We start from the raw sequence: 20,769 nt of genomic DNA on the forward strand, positions 1-20,769 counted from the left end.
AGGAAAATAATGCTTTTCATTATTTATAACCTATCAAGAGACATCACATTACTTAATAAATCCTTTTGAAGGATGTTTCTTTTTATTCTACAGTAACTGCCTTGGATTTGAAATGGATTTTCCCCCCTTTTAAATTACTTAAGGAAGGTACATTCCCCATAAACAATCATACTCTATATTACAGTACTGAAACTTGAGAGCCTTAGAGAGTGCAGTAATGGAAAATGTGATTGCACCATGGTGAGGAAATGCTTTTGTCAATACATGTCCTTAGCCTGGACTAGTTTCTTGCTAAAGAAACCTTTCAAATTTCTCCCACTTTTGCCTTTTATCTCTTCAATAGCACAGAGGGGCTACGGCATCCTGACTTCTTCATGAACTTTATATGGGTTATTGCTTTTGTGCCTATTTCCTTAGATCAAGAAGAAGTTCTGAGTGCCGCAAACATTCAGTTTGCAATTAGTAAGGTGTGAAGGAAAAATTCTTTAATTTTTTGATAGCTGTTCTGGTCTGGCACAAATCACTGGGGCTGAGAATGAAGTCCCAGCTATACTGAAGAGTCCTCTGTTATTCATAGGAGTAAATGCTGGTCACTTTTCCACATCCATACAAGTTCTCCAGTTTTTGTTGTAGCCGGACTGATCCGTGAAAACACAAACTGTCCCCTGCTTTTGTCTGGGGAGGGGATGTCATGCTGACTGAGAATCTTCCCAGAGCTACTGCTCACATTACTCACTTCTTTCCTCCTGTCATTGTCTTTCTGTAGCAGCCATTTAATAGAAGCCTGAGGAGATTTAGGTGTGCATTCCAGAAAGGTGGTGTTGTTTTTCACTCCATACTGAACTATTTCTGCAGCATTTCTGTATGCTAGAAAGAAAAAGAAAACAGGTCAGGATAGAGAAAACAGGTAACTGTTTGCAATATAGACAAAATGAAGTATGCCTGATTCTGATATTGGCCAAAAATAAGTGATTTACAGAAAAAAAAATCAAAGAAATTAAACAAAATGTGAAGAAGCACATTCGGTTCCAAATACCAATACTTTCACCGTGACATGGGCTGTTCTCAGAAATTAGGATATCTGTAGGCCTCTAAGCCTTGCTGATGGGACAGTGAAGCTCAGTGATATTTTTCTTTCAAATTATCTCATTCTGTACTATTCCAAAGGAGAATGATGTAATTAATATATTTCTGCACACTTCACCATTTATGAGTTGAGGGAATACAGTTGTATGACCAAAATACAGCAGTATGCCGTAAAGAAAGCTCCAGCTACTCCAGCTGCACGCAGCATCATAGGGAGGAGTGAAAGAGCAGGCTGGGCTTCCAACACAAGGAAGGGACTTGGCTCTCAGTCTAAATTTGTGATGAATATGTAGACAGGCCAGCAACAGACAGAAAGACAGATTTATAGCACTCTAGCAACACCTGGGCAAGTGCTGAGCATATGTCATCGCTTAGACTTGTTGTATCCCTTTATAGTCTCGACGGATGAACAATTGGCAGTTGCTGATAGTAACTTTTAGGTCCTTATTGCTTGGCCTAAGCCATAATATTTTGTCCTGAAAACAAAACACCTCCAAATTTAAAAGCTTGCTTCATACATGAACTACTTTTTTTTTTTTCAGAAAGGAACAACGGACACCAAATAATATGAGAAATGCAAATACCTAGAGGTTACATGTCTAATATCCAACTCTGGTTTTGCACAGTCTTAAGACTGATTTTCCTCAGACTCTACTTTATCTGCCATTCTTTTCAGCTACTTTCATCAACAGATATGTGAAATTGGAATCTCTTCTGCTAAAGGAAGAAGACTTTGCCTGGTTCTAGTCCTTCAAAATTTTAGCATATTTATGATGTTGTACCAAGACCAATTCTAACTTTTAGGAGAATAATGTGGGAATTTTTTGCATTCAAAGACCATAAGCTAGAAAACAATTTATTTGTGGGCTGATCTATCTGTAGCTGTGGAATTGAGAATCAGAGGTGTACCATAATGTTACTGTTATGTACACTGGAACTAAGTGTATCACAGACAGACATGTTTAATTCATCAGTATATATATAATGTTCTATCTACAATATACTACTACTACTTATACATGCTAAGAAAAAGATTGAGAGAACACAAATGCATTTCTCTAATGGACATAAGGCCTAACAGACACATAACAATATTAAACAGACATTTGAGAAGCAATCATACAAGATCCTTAATTCTTGATGATCTATTTAAAAATTAGAATTTGCCAAAAATGTTGAGTTTATACATGCTGAGAGGTCTAAGGCACACAACCTACCATGCTTAAAGACTTTGATACAACATTATGGTTCTCTATGAACTTGGAACATGTCTTGCTATTGCCTGGCTCTTTTCTCTTTTGTCCTTTAGGTAGATTTCATTTTTTTCCCCCAAACATAGTACTTTTGCTATAAATGGCCCTAATTATAATTTGAAAAAAGTCTAAATTGCTGCTGCTTTTTATCTTGTTTTCCACCAGGGAAACAACTGCCATCTACCTATACTATATTCTACTGCTGCCACTGAAACATCCTTTATAAAGTTGCTAAAACACATAAACCTATAAATATATTCACATTAAAAAAGTGGTTGAAAAACAAGCAACCTCTTTCACAAGAATGTCAAGGTTGAAACATTTGTTTCTCCTTAGCCCAGAAAGCAGAGGTTTGACATTCTCACATTTTCCATATGGAATGAGGAGACACCCATCCTTGGGACAGACAATGTGTGGGAGGTTATGGCACATGCCTGCAAGGGATGACACACAGCTCCAGTTGCTGCAATATGGATTTCTCACAACTCAGGTGCATACCCTGTTCAAGCTATTCAGCTTCATGTAAATGACCTAATATTGAGTTATGGGGAAAGAAAGACCCATTTAAGTTGAGGAATCTGTACCCAACTGACTGTTGTGATCATTTTTCATCTAGGAGATTCTTCTGAGTCCCTATGGAGACCTTTTCAATAGAATTATTATTAATACAACCTTTCACATGTAACTCTTAAAATATTGTTCTTTTATTAAAAAAAAATTACAATCAGGTCAATTATTCGGTCTCCAGCTGGTACCGATGAGAATGTACTTCAAGATTCAGGATCATAAATAGAGGTGAAAGGAGCATAATTCTCTGATGTGTGCCCTTGGTCTGATGGCATAAATTGCCAGCTTCTCATTTTGAGTACACTGAACTGTGTATTTCATGGTTCATCATTTTATCATATATATGCAAGTTTCATGTAATGGCAAGGAAAGATGTTAAAACCAAATCAAACCAAAACTCAGACTTGGAAAATAATTTCCCTTTACCAGTAAACCATACAGATAATGTGAGTTATGATGAATCACACAAAGGTTCTTTATATACCTCAAGGATCTCTTAAATTATAGTACCTTTCAGGTTGAAACCTCGGCACTGAGTCAGAGGGTTTCCATGTCTCACGTCTTGCCTACGACTCCTCCTGCAATATTTTGTAAAAACAAAATGTTATTCCAAGATAGCTACATTGCAAATAAACACTTTTTTATTTGTGGATTTGGTGGGCTTTTTTACTAGATCAGCCGTTAGGAATAGTTCATGACCTACTGTGAGTGTGCTTTACTCTTGGCAGGCTTACTGGAGTGAAGATTCTGTTTAAGAATCAGTTTGTTGAAGTTTATAAAATGGTTGTAGTTCTGGTAGGTAAAGTAGTTTTGCAATGGAGGTATAGAGATGGAAGGACTAGAAGTGATACATGAAAGAGACATCTGTTCATTCTTGCAACACCTAAGATTCAAAGCCAGAACCCCCAGCATAAGGCAAGCACCAAAGAATGAGATGCATGAGAGTTACAGTGCTCATATCTAATGCACCAGCAGAAAATTATGATACAGGGCATGTTCCCTCCTCACTTTTAGCAGGCACCTTATTTTTAGTGCCTGTAGCCACTTTGGTAGCAGAGTAACAGAAGTATTCAACCAGAATCCTTCCAGAATGGCTAAGATTCTATTCTGTTGTCTACTTGAAGGGCCGCAACTATTTCCACAATATAACAAAACTCACTAGGTATCAGGATACTTCTAAATGGGAACTTTGTCATACTGTCTGGATGACTGATGCAAAATCACGTTGCTGCACCAAACTGTCTAGGAGCTTACTGGGACTGGGAATATTGACCTCAGCTAGGAAGTCACAGCCCACAGAATTCAGTGCATGAAAAGCTGGTACACAAATTTTTTGTTCTTAAGATATAATATTTTCTTTGCTGAATATTCTGGGTAGTTCAGTATTTATGAAGTTCAACAAGAAACATTGGTGACAGATTGTTGCAAATGGATGCTTCTGGGATATGTAACAGCTGTATTGCACTAAGGACTCACAGGATCAGAAACCATAAAAAGCCCCAGGAGCTCCAGTACTGCTGAGGTGGTGCCTCTACAGCCACATTATTTCAGGTAGCTCACAAACACCCAGAGATAGTGCTTATAATCCCCTGTTACCTGATCCTTCACTGCATTGTTTTAAAAGAAAACATTTGAAAGGTAATGTTTCAAAGGAGTAATTTCTGACATTCCAAGTATAGTTTTGATGTTTATCATCAAAAAAATTGCATGTTATTCCTTGGGTTTTTAACCCTTGTAAAGTATTTATGTGAGTCAAAGGACACAATGGAGAGTGTCTGAGTGAATGTCAGGATTTCTGTGCTACTGTGAGCTGCTCCACACTGTCAGAAATGGCATATCGTTTGCATTAAGCACTTCTGAGAATGTAAACTTACAGTTTGATATTAAAAAAAAAAAGCGGTGGTTAGAAAATAAAGACAATACTGTCAGGTGTTTTGGGTAAATCAACATTGAATGAGGAACTACTGTAATTCATGGGAGACAGAAGTGTCAAAAGGAGGAAATAAGCAAATGCATGCAGCAGAAACTACTGTCTAGACTATGGGATTTGGCTCTAATTATCCATGTTTTGTCCTTCATACTCTGTCTTGTTAGATAAATGGACAACTCATTTCCTTCACATATGAAAACCAGACTTTTTTCCATACAGTTTTATGTGTTTATTTTGGTTTGATATAAACAGCAAATTGCAAACAAAATGTCAGCATAAAAAGAAGCCCCAGTGGAAATAACCCTGGGTGGGTGTATATAATGGGGATGGCTAGGCATCCACTGGAAACTGTGCAGGCTGGGTACACCAGACTGCTCCTTGTACCTTTTGGCAGCTATGTTAGTGTAGGAGTAAGGTGGCCTGAGACCTGGGGAATTTTCTTTTTTTTTACTTCCCCCTAGTTTGCAGACTAGTGGCTGAATATTCTGAATGAAAGCAGTAAAACCTGCATGTACTTTACCAATTGCTACATGACCAGTTTGGGCTTTATTTTGTAATCTCAAATGAGTCAAGAAAAAATTGTAATAATAAAACCAATTGTCTTTAATCCCAGGGGATGACATTGTTATCAGCTGTTTGGATCACTGGAGCAGGTCCAAGCTTTGCCTGATTCTGTCTACTGTCTTCCTCGATGAGTATACAGGGGTAAAACCCAGTAAATGTATGTAGTCTTCTGCATCTGCAGCTCAGGTGCAGGAAGTGAGCACAGTGACACACAGGAGGTAAAGCTCTGGCACAGAATGATGGAATGGAATCATAGAACTATTTGTGTTGAGAAAGACTCCTAAGATCATGGAGTCCAACCATTAACCCAGCACTGCCAAGTCCGCCACATCTGTGTTTTTTGAATGCTTCCAAGGATGATGAATCCACCACCACTTTTCTGGGCAGCCTGTTCCAATGCTTCACCCTTTCATTGAAGAAAGTTTTCCTAATATCCAATCTAAACCTTCTTGGCACAACTAGAGGCTGTTTCCTCTTATCCTCTCACTTGTTACCTGTGAGAAGAGTCCAACCCCCACATGGCTACACCCTCCCTTCAGATAGTTTTAGAAAACATACATCTGAAAAGCTTGTCTCCTCTGCAGGAATACTTCATTAAGGATTCTGTACTTTGTTTGTATATGAATTGAAAACTTAGTAAGACAAGCCTTATTAGAGCCTTCTGCTCTTAAATACTTCCCTTGGGAGAAGAAAAGTGGCTTATGTTTTGCATAAGAATTATGAGATGGACTATTAGTTCTTTTTTAAATTAAAGAGAAATCACTTTCCCTGTCTGCTTTAATAAATCTCATGTCAAAACCCCCAAATCTGTAGGCATTACATGGAAATCACATTTGCCTAAAATTTCCCTGGAAATATTTCTTCTTACTTAGAGGCAAATGAGGAACAAAAAAACATAAATGAATTTATTCCTCAGACAGCCCAAGAGATATTTAGCTGTATTTAGGGCTATCATAACTACATCCATAGTAAGCAACTGAATTTAAACAAAGGGAACAAATGTTTCACTGAATTTTATGTGCATAAGACAGAAGGATTAATATATATGATTAGGAGCTACTTTTTTCCTTTTTTTTTTCCATCCATTACTTTAAATATGAAAAGCCGAGCTCTTAATCATACACTCTTGCAGCATACAGTCCTAGGGAATTAATAATTCTAAGCACAACCAGAAGGAAGGTATTGTTTGTATATGCTCATGAAAAGAATGACATTCCACTTCTCCATCACATTACAACACTCCAGGCTACAGAGCAGAACAAAAGCCGTCTTTCCTTGGAAACTTCACTGGGCTGCTTAATACTGCTCACCTTTTTCCCGTGGGATAAAACCTGGAGCAGGAGTTGCCATCCCAGGCGCAGTACGGATCTCGGGCCAGGCAGCAGTCGGCACAGGCAGTCCCATAGATGTGGCAGCGATGCAGGGACACCTGGGTGACCCCTTCATCTGAGCTCACATACAACTGTTGCTGCAGGAGGAAATGAAAAGATTTATTTCAGATGTGGAGGAGTTTCACTCGAGACTTGGCTAACACACCTAAAAACCTTTCAATTAATTTTGGAATTAATTCAAGAACCAAAAGGGAAGCCACTAATATATATAAAGTCAAGACCAACAGAAGTCTTCCAGCCAAATAGGCCAATAGTATTAGTACCCTCCTTCTAGAAAACACCTAGAAACACTGGGGAATGTTAATGGTTTTTTTTGGACAGTGAATGCCATTGTTCTGTTCTTGGGCAGAGAGGCTGAGCTAATACTGCTCAGATTTGAGAACTTAGTTCTTATTCAGTGAAGATTATTGGCTCAAGCCTTTGAACTAAGTATTTTCTTTACACATAGTCACTCTAAGAGATATTATGCAGAGTTGTTGGATTCTGCAGTGTACAGATTTCCAAGATGTAAAACCTAGAGATTACATTGAGGCTTAGGGCCAGATTCTGCTAGCCTTATATACCTGAAAAAATAAGCCAAAAAACCTTTCATAATAAACCAGAGATTTTGAAAAAGAAGTTCAAAGTGAATAGGTCATTACCAAAATCTGGGCCACAATGACTGTTTTACTCAAAAACAATTAATCAATTATTCTTGAAAATATAAATCAATGTTGAAAAAACTTGCTTGAAACTGCTTTGATCTTTTTGTCATAAAAATAGAAAATTATACTTAATGAATAATGTTTACTTAGTAGAAATATTGAGCTACATCTTGCTTGCAAAATGATAGAATACATATTTTTAGTTTGCTTGTTTAACATTTCAGCAGAAATCCTCTCAGCTGTTTTCATCATCTTTATTGTCATTGTTTATTATTAACAAACATGCATATTTGCACCATGAACCCAACACTCCCAACACTGCCTTTTTACATTGATCAGACAGATCTCCAAGGGAAAATTTCTATTTAGAACTTATGGAAAAAAAGGGGAGGGAATATTTCCTCTTTTAGGTTATTTTTTTTTTTTGGTTCCTTAATTGTTAAATAAAGCAACAAAATATGGACACATTCAGTGAATTAGAAATTATACATAATTAATAGAAATTGTTTTATTTTAGTGGCTCTGGGGCATATAAACAGCTCCTGCAAACTTCTGTCAAGTTTTCTGTAATAATTACGAAAAACTTGCCTATATTTAATATGCTCCACAAGAATTGCTATTCTAACATCTTTAAGTCACTTTATTCCTCAGATAATAAGTAGGCAACCAACTTTTCTTTACCTTTTTAGATGAAATCTTCATTGTTGTTATAGGAGAATTACTCTGCAAGACAAAGTTACAAACTAAATTGTCAAAAAATCTCATTTAAAACTGTTCCAACATTAAAATTTAAAAATCACTAAAACCTTAGTCATATCTATGGAAACTATACATTTTCATATCCCAGAAAGACATCACTCACTTTTACTAATTTTTTGATGTTTTCAGAACTATACTAAATGACATATATACACAATTAAGGTCTCACAAAAATGTATTGTCTAAACTCAACCCACATTATTATTACTCATGTGTATCAACAAGATTTTTGTACCCATCATTAACCTGCATCTGTGCTACCTCAGCAATATAGGAGCAATGTGTTTTGAAGCCATTACTTTAACTTTGTAATAAGAAACATTTTTTAATGATGATGATGATGATAAGGAAAAATCATACAATAATTCAAGATACAGATAAGAATATGACTTATTTTTCCTACAATTTATCTTTCGTGCCTACTCTGTGGTTACCAATCAACATATAAATTTAGATTATCAATTACTAGAATATTTAAAGTGGCATGTGTGTTGAATGTTTCTTTCCAACAGACAGCACTGTGTATTACTGTATGTCATCACATCAGTCAGTTAGTGTCTGTGTCCAAATCAAATGTAAAAGAGCTGAAAAGGGAATTATTACAGTCCTTGCCTTAAGCAAGTGATACAAGTCATTATGCTCATCCAAACAAGTAATAAAATTGATGGTAAAAAAAACCGTTCAGCATTTCTTTAAGATTTAGCATTTGGTCAGTCACAAAGGAAAGCCATAACAGTGAGCTAGGATTAATTTCAGTGGACTACAACACAGCAGGGACATCAGAACTAGAAAATCTGACTCTGAATCATGTGAATTGGCAAAGGTTTGAAGGAGTTTAGAGCTGCGGTAGTACTTCATGAACTGTCTGGAGACTCAAAGTCAAAAGCAACATTGGATCCAATGTAACATTCTCCTTTCTTTGCTTATACTCTGGAAGAGAACCACTGCTTTGCTACTCTTGATATTTACTAGCACGCAGCCAGTGATCTCATCCTTGCACTCTTAGCGAGACTCTTCTAAATACCAGTGCCCTGCCACACAGATTGCAGTGGTAGAGGTTATGATATGGTGATTTTTAGGGTTCAGGGTAAAAAGATCCATGCATAGAGGCTCAGAAACTAACTCCTCTCAGCTCACCTGTCTTTTTGCTGCATTTATTTCTGTTTCAGTAAGTGGAATTAGCAATACTTTGGTGAAGGGTAAGTTTTAGGAAATATTACTCAGACATATCTTTTTTAAAGGGAAATCTTCAACAAAACCTAGAAAGGCTAATTATGCATTTATGAGGGTTAACACAGAGTGTACTCTTTTTTTGTAAAGAAGCTTAATGCTGCCTATATAAAAAAGCTTAAATTTCCCTTTTTGTATTCCCTCAATGAAATAGCCCAGGACAAAACCCTTAACTAAGTGTATAGATGCATAATACCATTTGCCCTAAGACTATTGTTTAATGAATAGCCCATTCAAATATTTGAAAGGGTTTTTTCAACATGAGGGTGAGCATTTTCTTTATGTTATTACAAGATGTAACATGCCAGAGTGATTGACAGAGGCTATTCCCTTATTTCTCCTTGTAATTACTGTGCTTCTTTTCAGCTTGCGTTGTGTTAAACTCGTAGCTTTCTTGACTCCAGAGGCATGTGGCTTTGAAGAACCAGAGTTAAGCAAAAACAACACTAATCTGATTCCATTCTGCAGCTCAGAACCAGGAAGATTATCAGATAATCAAAGTACAGAAATCTTAGATTCCATCTGTAAATAGTGACAGTCTCAATACATGATGACAATGATAAAAGTTGCCATCTGGCAGCCAATATAACATGACCTTGCAAAAATGTGATTATCAAAATCCTTCTAGCTAGTATAACAACATAAAAAATAAGCAACTGAAATGTAGAGGAAAAGGACTTCACTAGGTATAGCCTTCATAACACTGGGCATTTTGTATTCCTCTTTGTGTGTTTATCAAGCTGACAATATGCACATTTACTTGATCTTTTATCAAGTCACAGTTGTCCTTGCCAAAGTCTCTTAGAACAAAATGTTTGTGTGAACATACACATTGGAAGAGTAAAAGTAGAAGCAAGCCAAACCTGAAAAACTTCCAACTCTTCTAAAATGAGTTCTCCACTTGCAGAGAAGTTGGTGGGTAGGACAACAACTTTTTGTACGGTTCCCTGATCTGGAAAAGGTGAGAAAAAATGAGACCATGTGAGGATAGACTACGGAGTGAGATAAATTAAAAAGGAGCTTAACCTTTATCAATTGTAAAAGGAAACCATGAAAGCAAGCACTATGGAAAGATAAGCAATGTTCAGTCATTTCTAGGGTTTGGAGTCAGAAAGAACAATGGATGATTCCTTATGTAGGAATAGTATATATAGTATTGTTCTCACATATGAACATAAAGAAGTCATGGTAAGATTGGAGTTACAGTAGTACCATTAATGCTGTCATTCTATGCAAAAACATCAATCAAAATCAGTAGCTTCTCTAGGTAGTTACTGTAGACACACAGACAAGAGACAGAATCTGTCCTAATGATCTTAAAGTAAAACACAGCAATAGAAATGAGTAGAATGGAGCTGCTTCAGGATTTAATATATATTCATATTCAATAAGAAAACTCTATGATAACTGATGACATGAAAGGTAAACCTTCCAAAGAATAACTCTATCTGCACCTAAACACAGTAAGAAGCTTTCTCTTAGGAAATTCAAACAATAATCAAGACCATTTCATATTGGTAGGAGTTACATTTTGCTTTGTAAGGTAAAAGGGAAAAGTAAGGTGAAGATACAGTAGCTATTATATCACAGTTGCCCTCTCAAAATACTGTTCCAAGCCTCCCAAATCCACTCAGATCAAAGGAGTAAGAAGTGGAAATGATATGGCACTGATAGTGTTTTGTAGGGTAGATGTGATGAGTGAAACCAAAGGGACATTTGTGATTAGTTTTCCAAATTTGTTATGTGGAAAGAATACATGAGATGAATGGGTTCATCTGTGAAGGCTCTTAAAGGCTGAGACACACACTGAAGTATTTCTGATGTGGCAGAAAAGACAGACTGTGGGATAATCACAAGAACAATCATTTTTACTTGGAAAAAGCATGGCACATAGAATTTCTCTTGCCTGAAAGGCCTAGAAATTAGCCTAAGTAAAATAAATGAATTTGCTCAATATTGATTTTGAGGAATGAGAACACATGGCATAGATTCTTTTTGGCCACCAAAGGTTTTATGAGCAACATAGAGTTCTGTGGTTAGTAAAACATTACTGACCCAATATAGGCAAGTATCTACATGTGTTTGTATGAATTTAATACCAGGAACAGAAATTTCAGCTTACAGTTTAGCAATTCATAATGTAGACAATGTAAGTTGAAAAAGTGCAATTTTAGTTTTGCTTTAATGTCAGGGACTAATTTCCATATCTAGTGCTGCAGGGCAGGTTGGTTACTGTAAGTAATTTACATATGCTTGTTTTAATAATAATAATAACAACAACAAAAGTAATAACAGTAATAGTAATAATAATAATAATGCCATAAGCAACAACAGATATTGTGTTTGGGTTTTTTTAAAGGTTTTAAGCCAGAATATTGCTATTTACTGATCTGACCACACACAGAAAGCACATTGCAGTAGTTTGTCTTTAAAAAAAAAAGAAGGAAGACAAACAGAAAGCTGACAAGACTTAAAAATATGTAGCTATCAATTGTACATGTTCAGGGCATGTTAGGCATGAATTTTTCATAAGAATTTTCTATGGAGACATTTATTCTCATTATACAACAGCATGATAAACCTGCTCCTTCTGAAGAAACTTTAACTAAATCTTGTGACAGCACAGCTGTAGTCTAGCCTGGGTGCCAGTACTAGCAAAGCTGTGAGAACGTGAGAGAGATTTACTAACTGCCAGGACCCACCGAAGCTTTAAACTGCTGCAGATGCATCCCTTGTTGAGTTAAGGAGAAGCTGCTCCTACTAAAGGGAATAACCCACTTACAAATATACACAGTTCCAGTCTAGTCTACCTCGGCCTCTGCATCCTTTAATCAATTCCCCCTCTCTAACATTAGACTACACCTTACAAAAGAGTCAAAAGTGAAGGAAGGAGCTGCAGCCTTTGTGGGTTTTTTTGTAACTGCCTGCAAAGTGTCAACTACCTGAAACCCTGACATACAGGGCACTAAGCATGTTGACAGTGACCTTACCTGAAAAGGAATGTGAGGCTGTTGAGCCTCTGAAGAACCGGTTTATGTCAATGATCCATTAGCACATGCCACACGTTTAAAATTCCTAAATTGTCTTGAGTTCTCAGACATTGCCCTGCACTGAAATTAGAACCTGAGGGGAGATTTTATCCTGGGCATTGGCACAGAAAATACCGATAATGCCTGACGCCAAGTCCTTGTGTCCTAATAACCTTTCCTATTTGTAAAGTAGGTTCCTATCTACCTTCTTGTCACACCCCTTCACACAGAGTGAAGGACTGTTTACCCTGGTATTCATTCCCTTTGACTCAATATTTGACCATTTGCTTTGACTCAATATTGTACCATGCGGGACAGATGCTTGCAGAAAGAAATGTTCCATTGTTTTAAAGGAGACTTAAAACAACAGTTAAAATAATAAATAAATAAATTCAAGTAGGCAGTAGAAAGCTATTAATTAAATAAAATTATTTAAAGCAAGGAATTTCAGTGGTCTGTACATCTGTTAAAAAAATACTTCCAATAATATGTAATTTACAGGCTATAGTTCTCCCATTGCTTCTAAAAACAGTTTTTCTCCTGTTGCTCAGACTTTTCCTTAATAAATAAAAAGCAAATATTTGTGCTCAATTCCCCCCTTCTTATTTATTTCTCAGTAGTACTGCTGTCTACAGTATAAAGACAAATTTGTACTTAAAAATCAAGTCACTTACATGTGTTCATGTCAGAAAACTTATGGTATATTTGAGTTTTGTTGAAAATATTATTAGCTTATTTCCACTAAAGGCAAGGCATTGAACTAAATTCCCTGAGTCAGTGGGAAGGTTGGAAAGGATGCAGCACTGTGCACTGCAGGAGATTTATGCAAAGTAGCAGTGCCTGAGCTGTTTCCCACTGTGTTCCACAATAGATAATCTTTTACACTGTAAATCAGGCAGAAGAGATCATCAAACAAGTACTAGTCAAATTTTTTCAAGTTTGGATCAATTAATGAAATTATAAGCTAATTCTGTAAAAATCATAAAAATTAACTGGATGGTTTCCTTTGCCATTTACTTTTTGCTTCCAGAAATCCAACTGAAAACAGTTCTACATTGCTATGATTTCACATTGTAATAAAAAGCTACTGTGTCTCCAGAATATCAATCCACTAGAAGTGAAGAGGCAGATTTATGTTCACCACATCCCTGACTTTTCACCAGGAGCTGTTTGCAACCTCACATCAGCTCAGCAGTCTGTGAGTCGAGGGCAGACAGACAAACAAAAAGGAATCTCCCTCAAGTTGACAGCAAGAAGACAGGGGCAACTCAAAATGTTTTTCCATTTCAAACTGGCTTAATGACTGCAGGTGGCCCAGCTTGACATGAAGGACAATGATACCGAGATCACGTTCCCTCTGAGAGGACTAAGAGACTGGGAATAGCAAGGGAGGAACATGCAGACTTAAAAATGGTGTAGAAAGTATGCAGAGTGGATAATAAAGTGATAAGGAAGGTACTTGAATAAATGGTTTAAGAAAAGAAGCAGAAGAGATAAATAATAATAATCATCATAAGATTATTCCTTGAAATGCAAGGCATGATTATGGGCTGATATTAATCAGCTAAGCTTCACTGATACCAGTTAGACTGTGCCTGATTATACTAACCCCAATCTGGCTGACTACGGGGAATGGAAAAAGCAAGGCTTGATGAACAGAAATGAAAAATACAGAGGTGTTTGGCTGAATCTGAAGGTCTGAGTATAAACCTCATTCTCTGAATTTTGACTAGCTTTTCTTTCCCCAGTCCTAAGTGAACACTGCAGCTGTCAGTAATGTGAGCCTCAAAGAGAATCAGGACCCATCTATCCCTGAGCCACATCACACACACATACTGAACAACAAATAAAAACCCTGACTTTCCCACATCATAAAAATATTACTTCAGTGGGCCACAATGTCTATTTTGAGGTGAGCTTCAAGATGCTTCTTGCAGTAAACCCAACCAACCCCTGATATGTCTGATGCTGCAGGAGACCCTCTAAAAGCTTTTCTCCATGTTGTACCTGTCAGCCTGATGGCAGTTTAATTATTTTTAGTTCCTAATCTGAGTTGAACGTCATGTATACAAATAATATTACAAAGAAAACAGAAAGAAAAAAGTTTACAAAATGTTTAAAATCTGTCTGTTTGAGAAAATATTGAGGCTCAGCAGAGCACTTGAGATGGTGGCAGGTTAGCAGCCAGGGCTGACAACCACATTCCCATGCTGTCCTTAGGTGTCTGCTGTAACTCAGAGCTCTCACCATAGCCACTTATCTCTCTGTGCTTAGTTCACTCATTTGTCAAATGGGCATAATTTTTCTCCAGCTCATAGTACTGTGGAGCTTCACAAAATTCAAGCTGCATCAAATTAAAAAATAGATAGATACAAATGCTCACACTTGAGGATAAAATTTCCACATAGCCCCAACTTGGTTAAATTTTTGGGACACAGTGTGAGCTTGTTTGAATAACAACTGAGCAGGGGAAATGAAGCAGGTGGAGGTACACCCTTAACTTACATATCATCTTATAAGGCTGTGAAAAAGCTTTGGATGAGTAGGTCAGTGAAAGGTTTTGAATGACTATGACCAAGAGGAAGAAGGAAACTGTGTGTGATGCCTGTTGTGCCACTGTTGTGCAACATCATCTTCTCAAGCTCACAGTCACGAAGCTGCAGCCAGGAAAACTATGGGAGGCAAGCTTGCTCTTCTGACCAGATTATCTCTCTCCATTAGAGTCTGTAGATCATTACATGATTTTGGCTATTGCATTACTTCAGGCTGCCATTGTCAGCAAGGGTTAGTTTTCCAAAAAGACAGCCATTATATGACATTGTGAAAATGAGTATTATAAACTTATGCTCTGGAGGCACTTATTGCATTGAGTCTCTGCAAACAAGTGTTGCATCAGAGAAGAAAAGATAATAAGAAACATCAATCAGCCTCACACCACATCAGATGCTTGTGGCCGACATTAATCATCTGAATAAGTTACACTGAAGTGCCTTTTTACAACATTAACTTAGATCTCTTTCCACAAAAAGATATCCTATCTTGATAGCAAGGAGCTGAAAACAATCCCATTGGTGCCCATAGCTGTTTAATGTATCCAAGTTTGACCTAGACATTTAAATATTTTCATAACACAAGAGCAATAAAAACCCCCATGCATAATCTTTTAATTGTGCAATATGTGTATACTTTGACCAAAGGCTTTTGTACTGCAAACAGTAGGTGGCATGCTTAATAAATAAATATTAATCTCATGGAAATGTTCTCATGGTGTTTTACTGCTGTTTTAACACTCAGATGGAAAACAGTCTAGCAAAGGATAAACAGAAATATTGAAAGCTCAGGTTCTTTAGATATAACTGAGTGAAGAAATTACAACTCTAGGGTGAGTCCAAAAACTTCTGGACTAAGTCCTGGGCTATCATGGAAACGTGTTAATGGAAACAGAACTCTAATCCCAAATTCCTGAACTTAGTATGTTATCATTCCTTGCATAAGGCAAAATATCATCATTACCCTTGTCAAATATGTAAATAAGTGATTACATTCTTTCCAAGCAAACTATCTCTTGAGTTTCTGTTTGGGAAGATGAGGTAGACAGACCTCTTCTCTTGTAGCATTGCTGTCTACCAGTCAAGACTTGCTACTTACTCCAAGTCAGCTTGTGTCAGAGGGAAGTGAAGAGATCCTTTGGGGAGGACCTAACAAAATCAGCAAGTTTTGTTAAGTGCTTTGGGAGTCTTTATTTTGAAAAGCATATGGAAAACAGGAGATGGTTATCATTTAAAAGCATGTGGAATGCCATGAGAGAAATGTCTGTCCCTGGCATACATAGTCAATCAAGAGAGAAAAGCAGCATATTAACTCTGGGCATTGACCAGCTCCTGTGCACTCAGCACTTCTGTCTAGGAGGGCAAAGGAAGCACTGCATTTAGTTCACATTAACGTGAAAAAATTACACAGCTGCCTATACCCTCCTGTGCCGTGGCTACATGATGAAAACCACTGGGGTTCTCAGTGTGGTTTCTTCACTTATTCTTCACTTGAATTCAGGAACTGATTTATTACTAAGGCTATCGAGGAGGAAGTGAGGAAAAGCTAAACATTTTGTGTGCTTTGCATCTGGCAAGACATAAAACACTCCAATTTCAAGCATGAGACAGGTCATTGACAGTGACAGACATGGCTGGCAACATCTCATTTCAGCAGTGGTAACTCATCATCTGAGCTGAGTGTAATTGTCACCAGGTGTCAAGTCCTATTGTCTCTGGCTGTGGGGCTCCAGACTCCCAAGGAAATTATCACATGAAATTCTCCTATACAATGTGGGTTTTGCATTTGCTGGGATGAACTGACACCAAAGCAAATCCCCTCTGCATTCCTTTTGACACTTAATATCTCTATCAAATCCTCTGAGTCTCACAGAAAGAGAGAATAAAGAAAACAAGTTTCTCCTCTCAGTGGCTGAAACTTGATCATTTTTATTTAAAAGGGCTGAGAAATGTAGTAACTTACATTGCATTAATTTCTTCTGAGAAAGACTTTGGAAGCTATTAATGTCCTGTGCCCTACTCAGAAAGAATAATGCCTCCCCTCCAACTAACTACAAAGCAGAAAATGATGCTTGTCTCCAGTGTAATGCAGAAGATAAAGCAATGAATATAAAGTATCAAGAGCTTCAGTTTACATATCTGATCCATAACGGGTCCTGTGCTGATACACAGAAGAGGATTAACATAATGTAAGAACAAGCTAAGGTATGCTAATGGATTTTTTAACAGCTCACAAGTGTCTGTATGAGGTCATACTGATCCCCTCAAAACAGTCATGGTCATCAAAGTATGAAATGAAATTACCTATATTTATCTCTTACAGAATTATCAAAATGCTAACTATCAAAATTGTGATTTCATGCACATTTCAACTTTTCAATACATTTCCATTAACAATCCTATATGGGTTGGAAATTTATGTCTTGATCTTTTCCCCTAATACTAAGTAGAATTTTTCTCCAAATAACATTAGACATTTATAGAGTATTTTAAAACAATGGCACCAGTATATATTTAAAAATTAATAAAACGTTCATTTGAAAGATCTGTACTAGCCTACAAAGCTATTACTCTGGCTAACTGTAGTGATTTTTCAAGGAATAAAATTAATGGAAGACTAAACCTTCTCTTTTACCAAGTTTTCTTTTGGAATTGTATAACAAGAATAGGGACACTATCTATTAACACTTCTGATATTTCTATAGTAGTGTACAAAAACTCTATTTCTGCAGAAAAGAAGGAAAATGACCCTAATGGGTTGCAAAGTCAAGAACTGTAGCTATATTCTAAGATGAATTAAACTATATAGAAAATGTGGTTATATATTGAGGTGAAAAGGGGGAAAGAACCCACCCTGTAGAAAGCCATATCCTAACTAGATGAATTTAGTAGTTTCCCATAACTCTGCAAATAGGATTAAAGAGATAGTCAAGAATATATTAAAACACTTCTATCAACTCCCAACCAAGAAAACAAAAATACCTAGATCAAAACCTGATGAAATTCCTTATACATTTAATTACCCAGATCTTCTATCCTGACTATGCCTTATCTTAACCAAGTATTCACACTACAGCAGATGGTCACCTCGTAAAGATTTGATGCAAGAACACAGAATCATAGAATCATTTAGGCTGGAAAAGATTTGAGGGAACACCAGTTGCAACCAGCTGCCAGCTAGATGTAACTCCATTCACCACCACCTTCTAGGTCTGGCTATCCAGCCAGTTGCATACCCAGTGAACCTGTCCATGCCATAGGAAGTCAGTTTCTCCAGCATGCTGTGGGAAATGGTGTTAAAGGCTTTACCAAAGTCCAGGCAGACAATACCCACAGACCTTCCCTCACACAGTAAGTGGGTTACCCTGTCGTAGAAGGAGATCAGGTTGGTCAAGCAGTACCTTCCTTTCACAAACCTATTTTGGAAGCATGTGTTCTGTGATTGCATTCAGGATGATCTGCTTCATAACCTTCTCTGGCCCTGATGTCAGACTGACAGGCCTATAGTTCTCCACATCCTTCTTACAGCCTTGTAGATGGGAGTCACATTTGCTGACTTCCAGTTGGGTTCTCCCCAGTTAGCCAGGACTGCTGGTAAATGATGGAAGGTGGCTTGGCAAGCACTTCTGCCAGCTCCCTCAGTACCCTTGGGTGGATCCCACCTGCCCCCATAGACCTGAGTGTGTCTAAGTGGTATAGCAGGTCACTGATCATTTCTACTTGGATTACAGGCTGCATTTTGCTCCTCATCACTGTCTTCCAACTCAGAGAGCTGGTAACATGCAAACTCACTGGTCTTTCTATTAAAGACTGAGACAAAGAAGGCTTGAAGTACCTCAGCCTTTCCCTCATGCTTCGTCACTGTGTTTCACCCCATATCCAGTAAAGGATTGTGAATTCTCCTTAGCTCTGCTTTTGTTCCTTACATTTTTATTGGCTTTTACAATAATAGCCAGATAGAATTCTAGCTGGGCTTTTTCCCTTCTCATTTTCTCCTGAATAATCTCATGTGAATGTAGTGGTTTTGTTTTCCTTTCATCGAACTGCAGAAACCTAGAGGTTGCAAGGGGCCTCCAGAAGACCTCTGGTACAGTCCCCCACTAAAAGCAGGTCCAATTAGAGCAGGCTGCTCAGTGCTATGTCAGTTGGGTTTTAAATCGTTTGAGTTTCTGAAGATGGAGCATTCCTAACCTCTCTGCATCCTCGTTCTAGTGTTTGGTCATGCTGACGGTGAAACCTTTTGCTTCGTATCTAAGAACAATGTCCCACATTGCAACTTGGGTGCAATCCCTCTCACCTTGACACTGAGCACCTTGACAAGAGTCCCCATCTGCTTTTCCCCATTGCCCCCACCCTTTAGATAGTTGTCAACAGCATTAAGATCTCCCCTCAGCTTTCTTCGAATGAACCCATTCTCTCAGCCTCCTCTCATACATCACATGCTATAGTCCCTCAACTGATTTTGCTCCATTAGGTCAATGTTTTCCTTGTACTGAGGAGCCCCACAGCTGGACACAATACTCCTGACAGGAGCCAAACACAGGGGAAGAATCCTCTCCATCAGCCTGCTGGCTGGATATACTTTTGCTCATACAGCACAGTATGTAGTTATCTCCTTTGGCACACAGGCAAACTCCTGATTTTGATAATTGGAGAGATTTTTCTAAGAGTGAAGAGACTTATTTTTAGCCTTGTCCCTAGAGAAACCTGACATTTTTGAGCACTTGATTCCTAAATCTATTATAGCAAATGGTTATTCCCAGTCCCAGGAGAGTTTGTTGGCAGATTTGGTTATTCTACAAGCAGAAAACAACCAGGACCCCAAAAATATGTGAACCATGAAAACAATGCAAGACATCTGATGCTTAGACAAGTATTTGTCCTCCTGGAGTTCTTTTCTTTTGTTCTACCTGAAACTATCTGTAGTAAAGAAGATCAGCCTTTGTGCTTCAACCTATAATGCCCTGTTTAGGCAGTGGGCAATTCAGATGTGAATAAGTCCTAGGGTCTAGTCAGACTACCACTCTACTTTCCTGCTTCAATCAAAGTGTGTGCTTCATATCTAAATATTTCAAAAAGTCAAAATCTATCAGTACAAGAATCACTTGATCTGTTCCCTGCAGACTTCAGAAGTATAACAACATATTCAAATTTGATGTTAACTAAAACCAAAATGTAGGTTATATTAGACAGAAATTATTTTAGAATACTTGGATCAAATTCTCTGTGTTCACTTCAGCTAGGACTCTGACTATTTATTTTTATTTCCCTCCTAAGTACTTTCATATTGCTACTCTTTTTTGGTGGAGTTGCAACATCCTGATCAGATCATGCTTTTCTTCAGAAGTAGCTTACACAGCATATATTAAATAATGATGATAAGAGTACACAAAAATTACAAAGCTAGATTTTGGTATAATTTCTCATTCTAGAGGGCATCAAATTCTAATATGGAATCATGTTGTAGACAAACCATATTGAAGAGAAGTCTTATAAGTTGGATGCAATAAAATATACACTAGTGTTGACTTCAGTCTCAAATAAAATTAGTGCTGATTTCTATCTCAATTAAAATTAGTATCAGTACATTGTATCTCTTGCACATAATTGATGTCTATAGTAAATATAAAAAATGCCCAAAAAGTAAAAAAAACCCCATAACCTATAGATTTCTATAAACATTTTTTGTAGATAGCAAATGTTCAAACAAGTATTTCTGAAAGCTTTAAGTTGTATAAATAAGAGTGGATTGCAATTACATTGCAGT

The 20,769-nt window shown here is 37.4% G+C and overlaps 1 protein-coding gene across 3 annotated transcripts in view; it reads right to left on the reverse strand.

Moving 5' to 3' along the window:
• Positions 1 to 20,769, reverse strand: part of SEMA3C (semaphorin 3C) — a 117,480-nt gene that overhangs the window by 4,816 nt on the left and 91,895 nt on the right. For all 3 annotated transcript variants that reach the window (XM_071552725.1, XM_071552724.1, XM_071552723.1), the window contains 5 exons: positions 10,288 to 10,376; positions 8,117 to 8,158; positions 6,711 to 6,868; positions 3,417 to 3,484; positions 737 to 867 (listed from right to left, as the gene is read on the reverse strand). In XM_071552725.1, the coding sequence (XP_071408826.1) occupies positions 737 to 867; positions 3,417 to 3,484; positions 6,711 to 6,868; positions 8,117 to 8,158; positions 10,288 to 10,376 (488 nt within the window). The remainder of the gene's footprint in view (positions 1 to 736; positions 868 to 3,416; positions 3,485 to 6,710; positions 6,869 to 8,116; positions 8,159 to 10,287; positions 10,377 to 20,769) is intronic.

The sequence above is a fragment of the Pithys albifrons genome, chromosome 3 (assembly GCF_047495875.1).
Source record: "Pithys albifrons albifrons isolate INPA30051 chromosome 3, PitAlb_v1, whole genome shotgun sequence".
Lineage (NCBI taxonomy): Eukaryota > Metazoa > Chordata > Aves > Passeriformes > Thamnophilidae > Pithys > Pithys albifrons.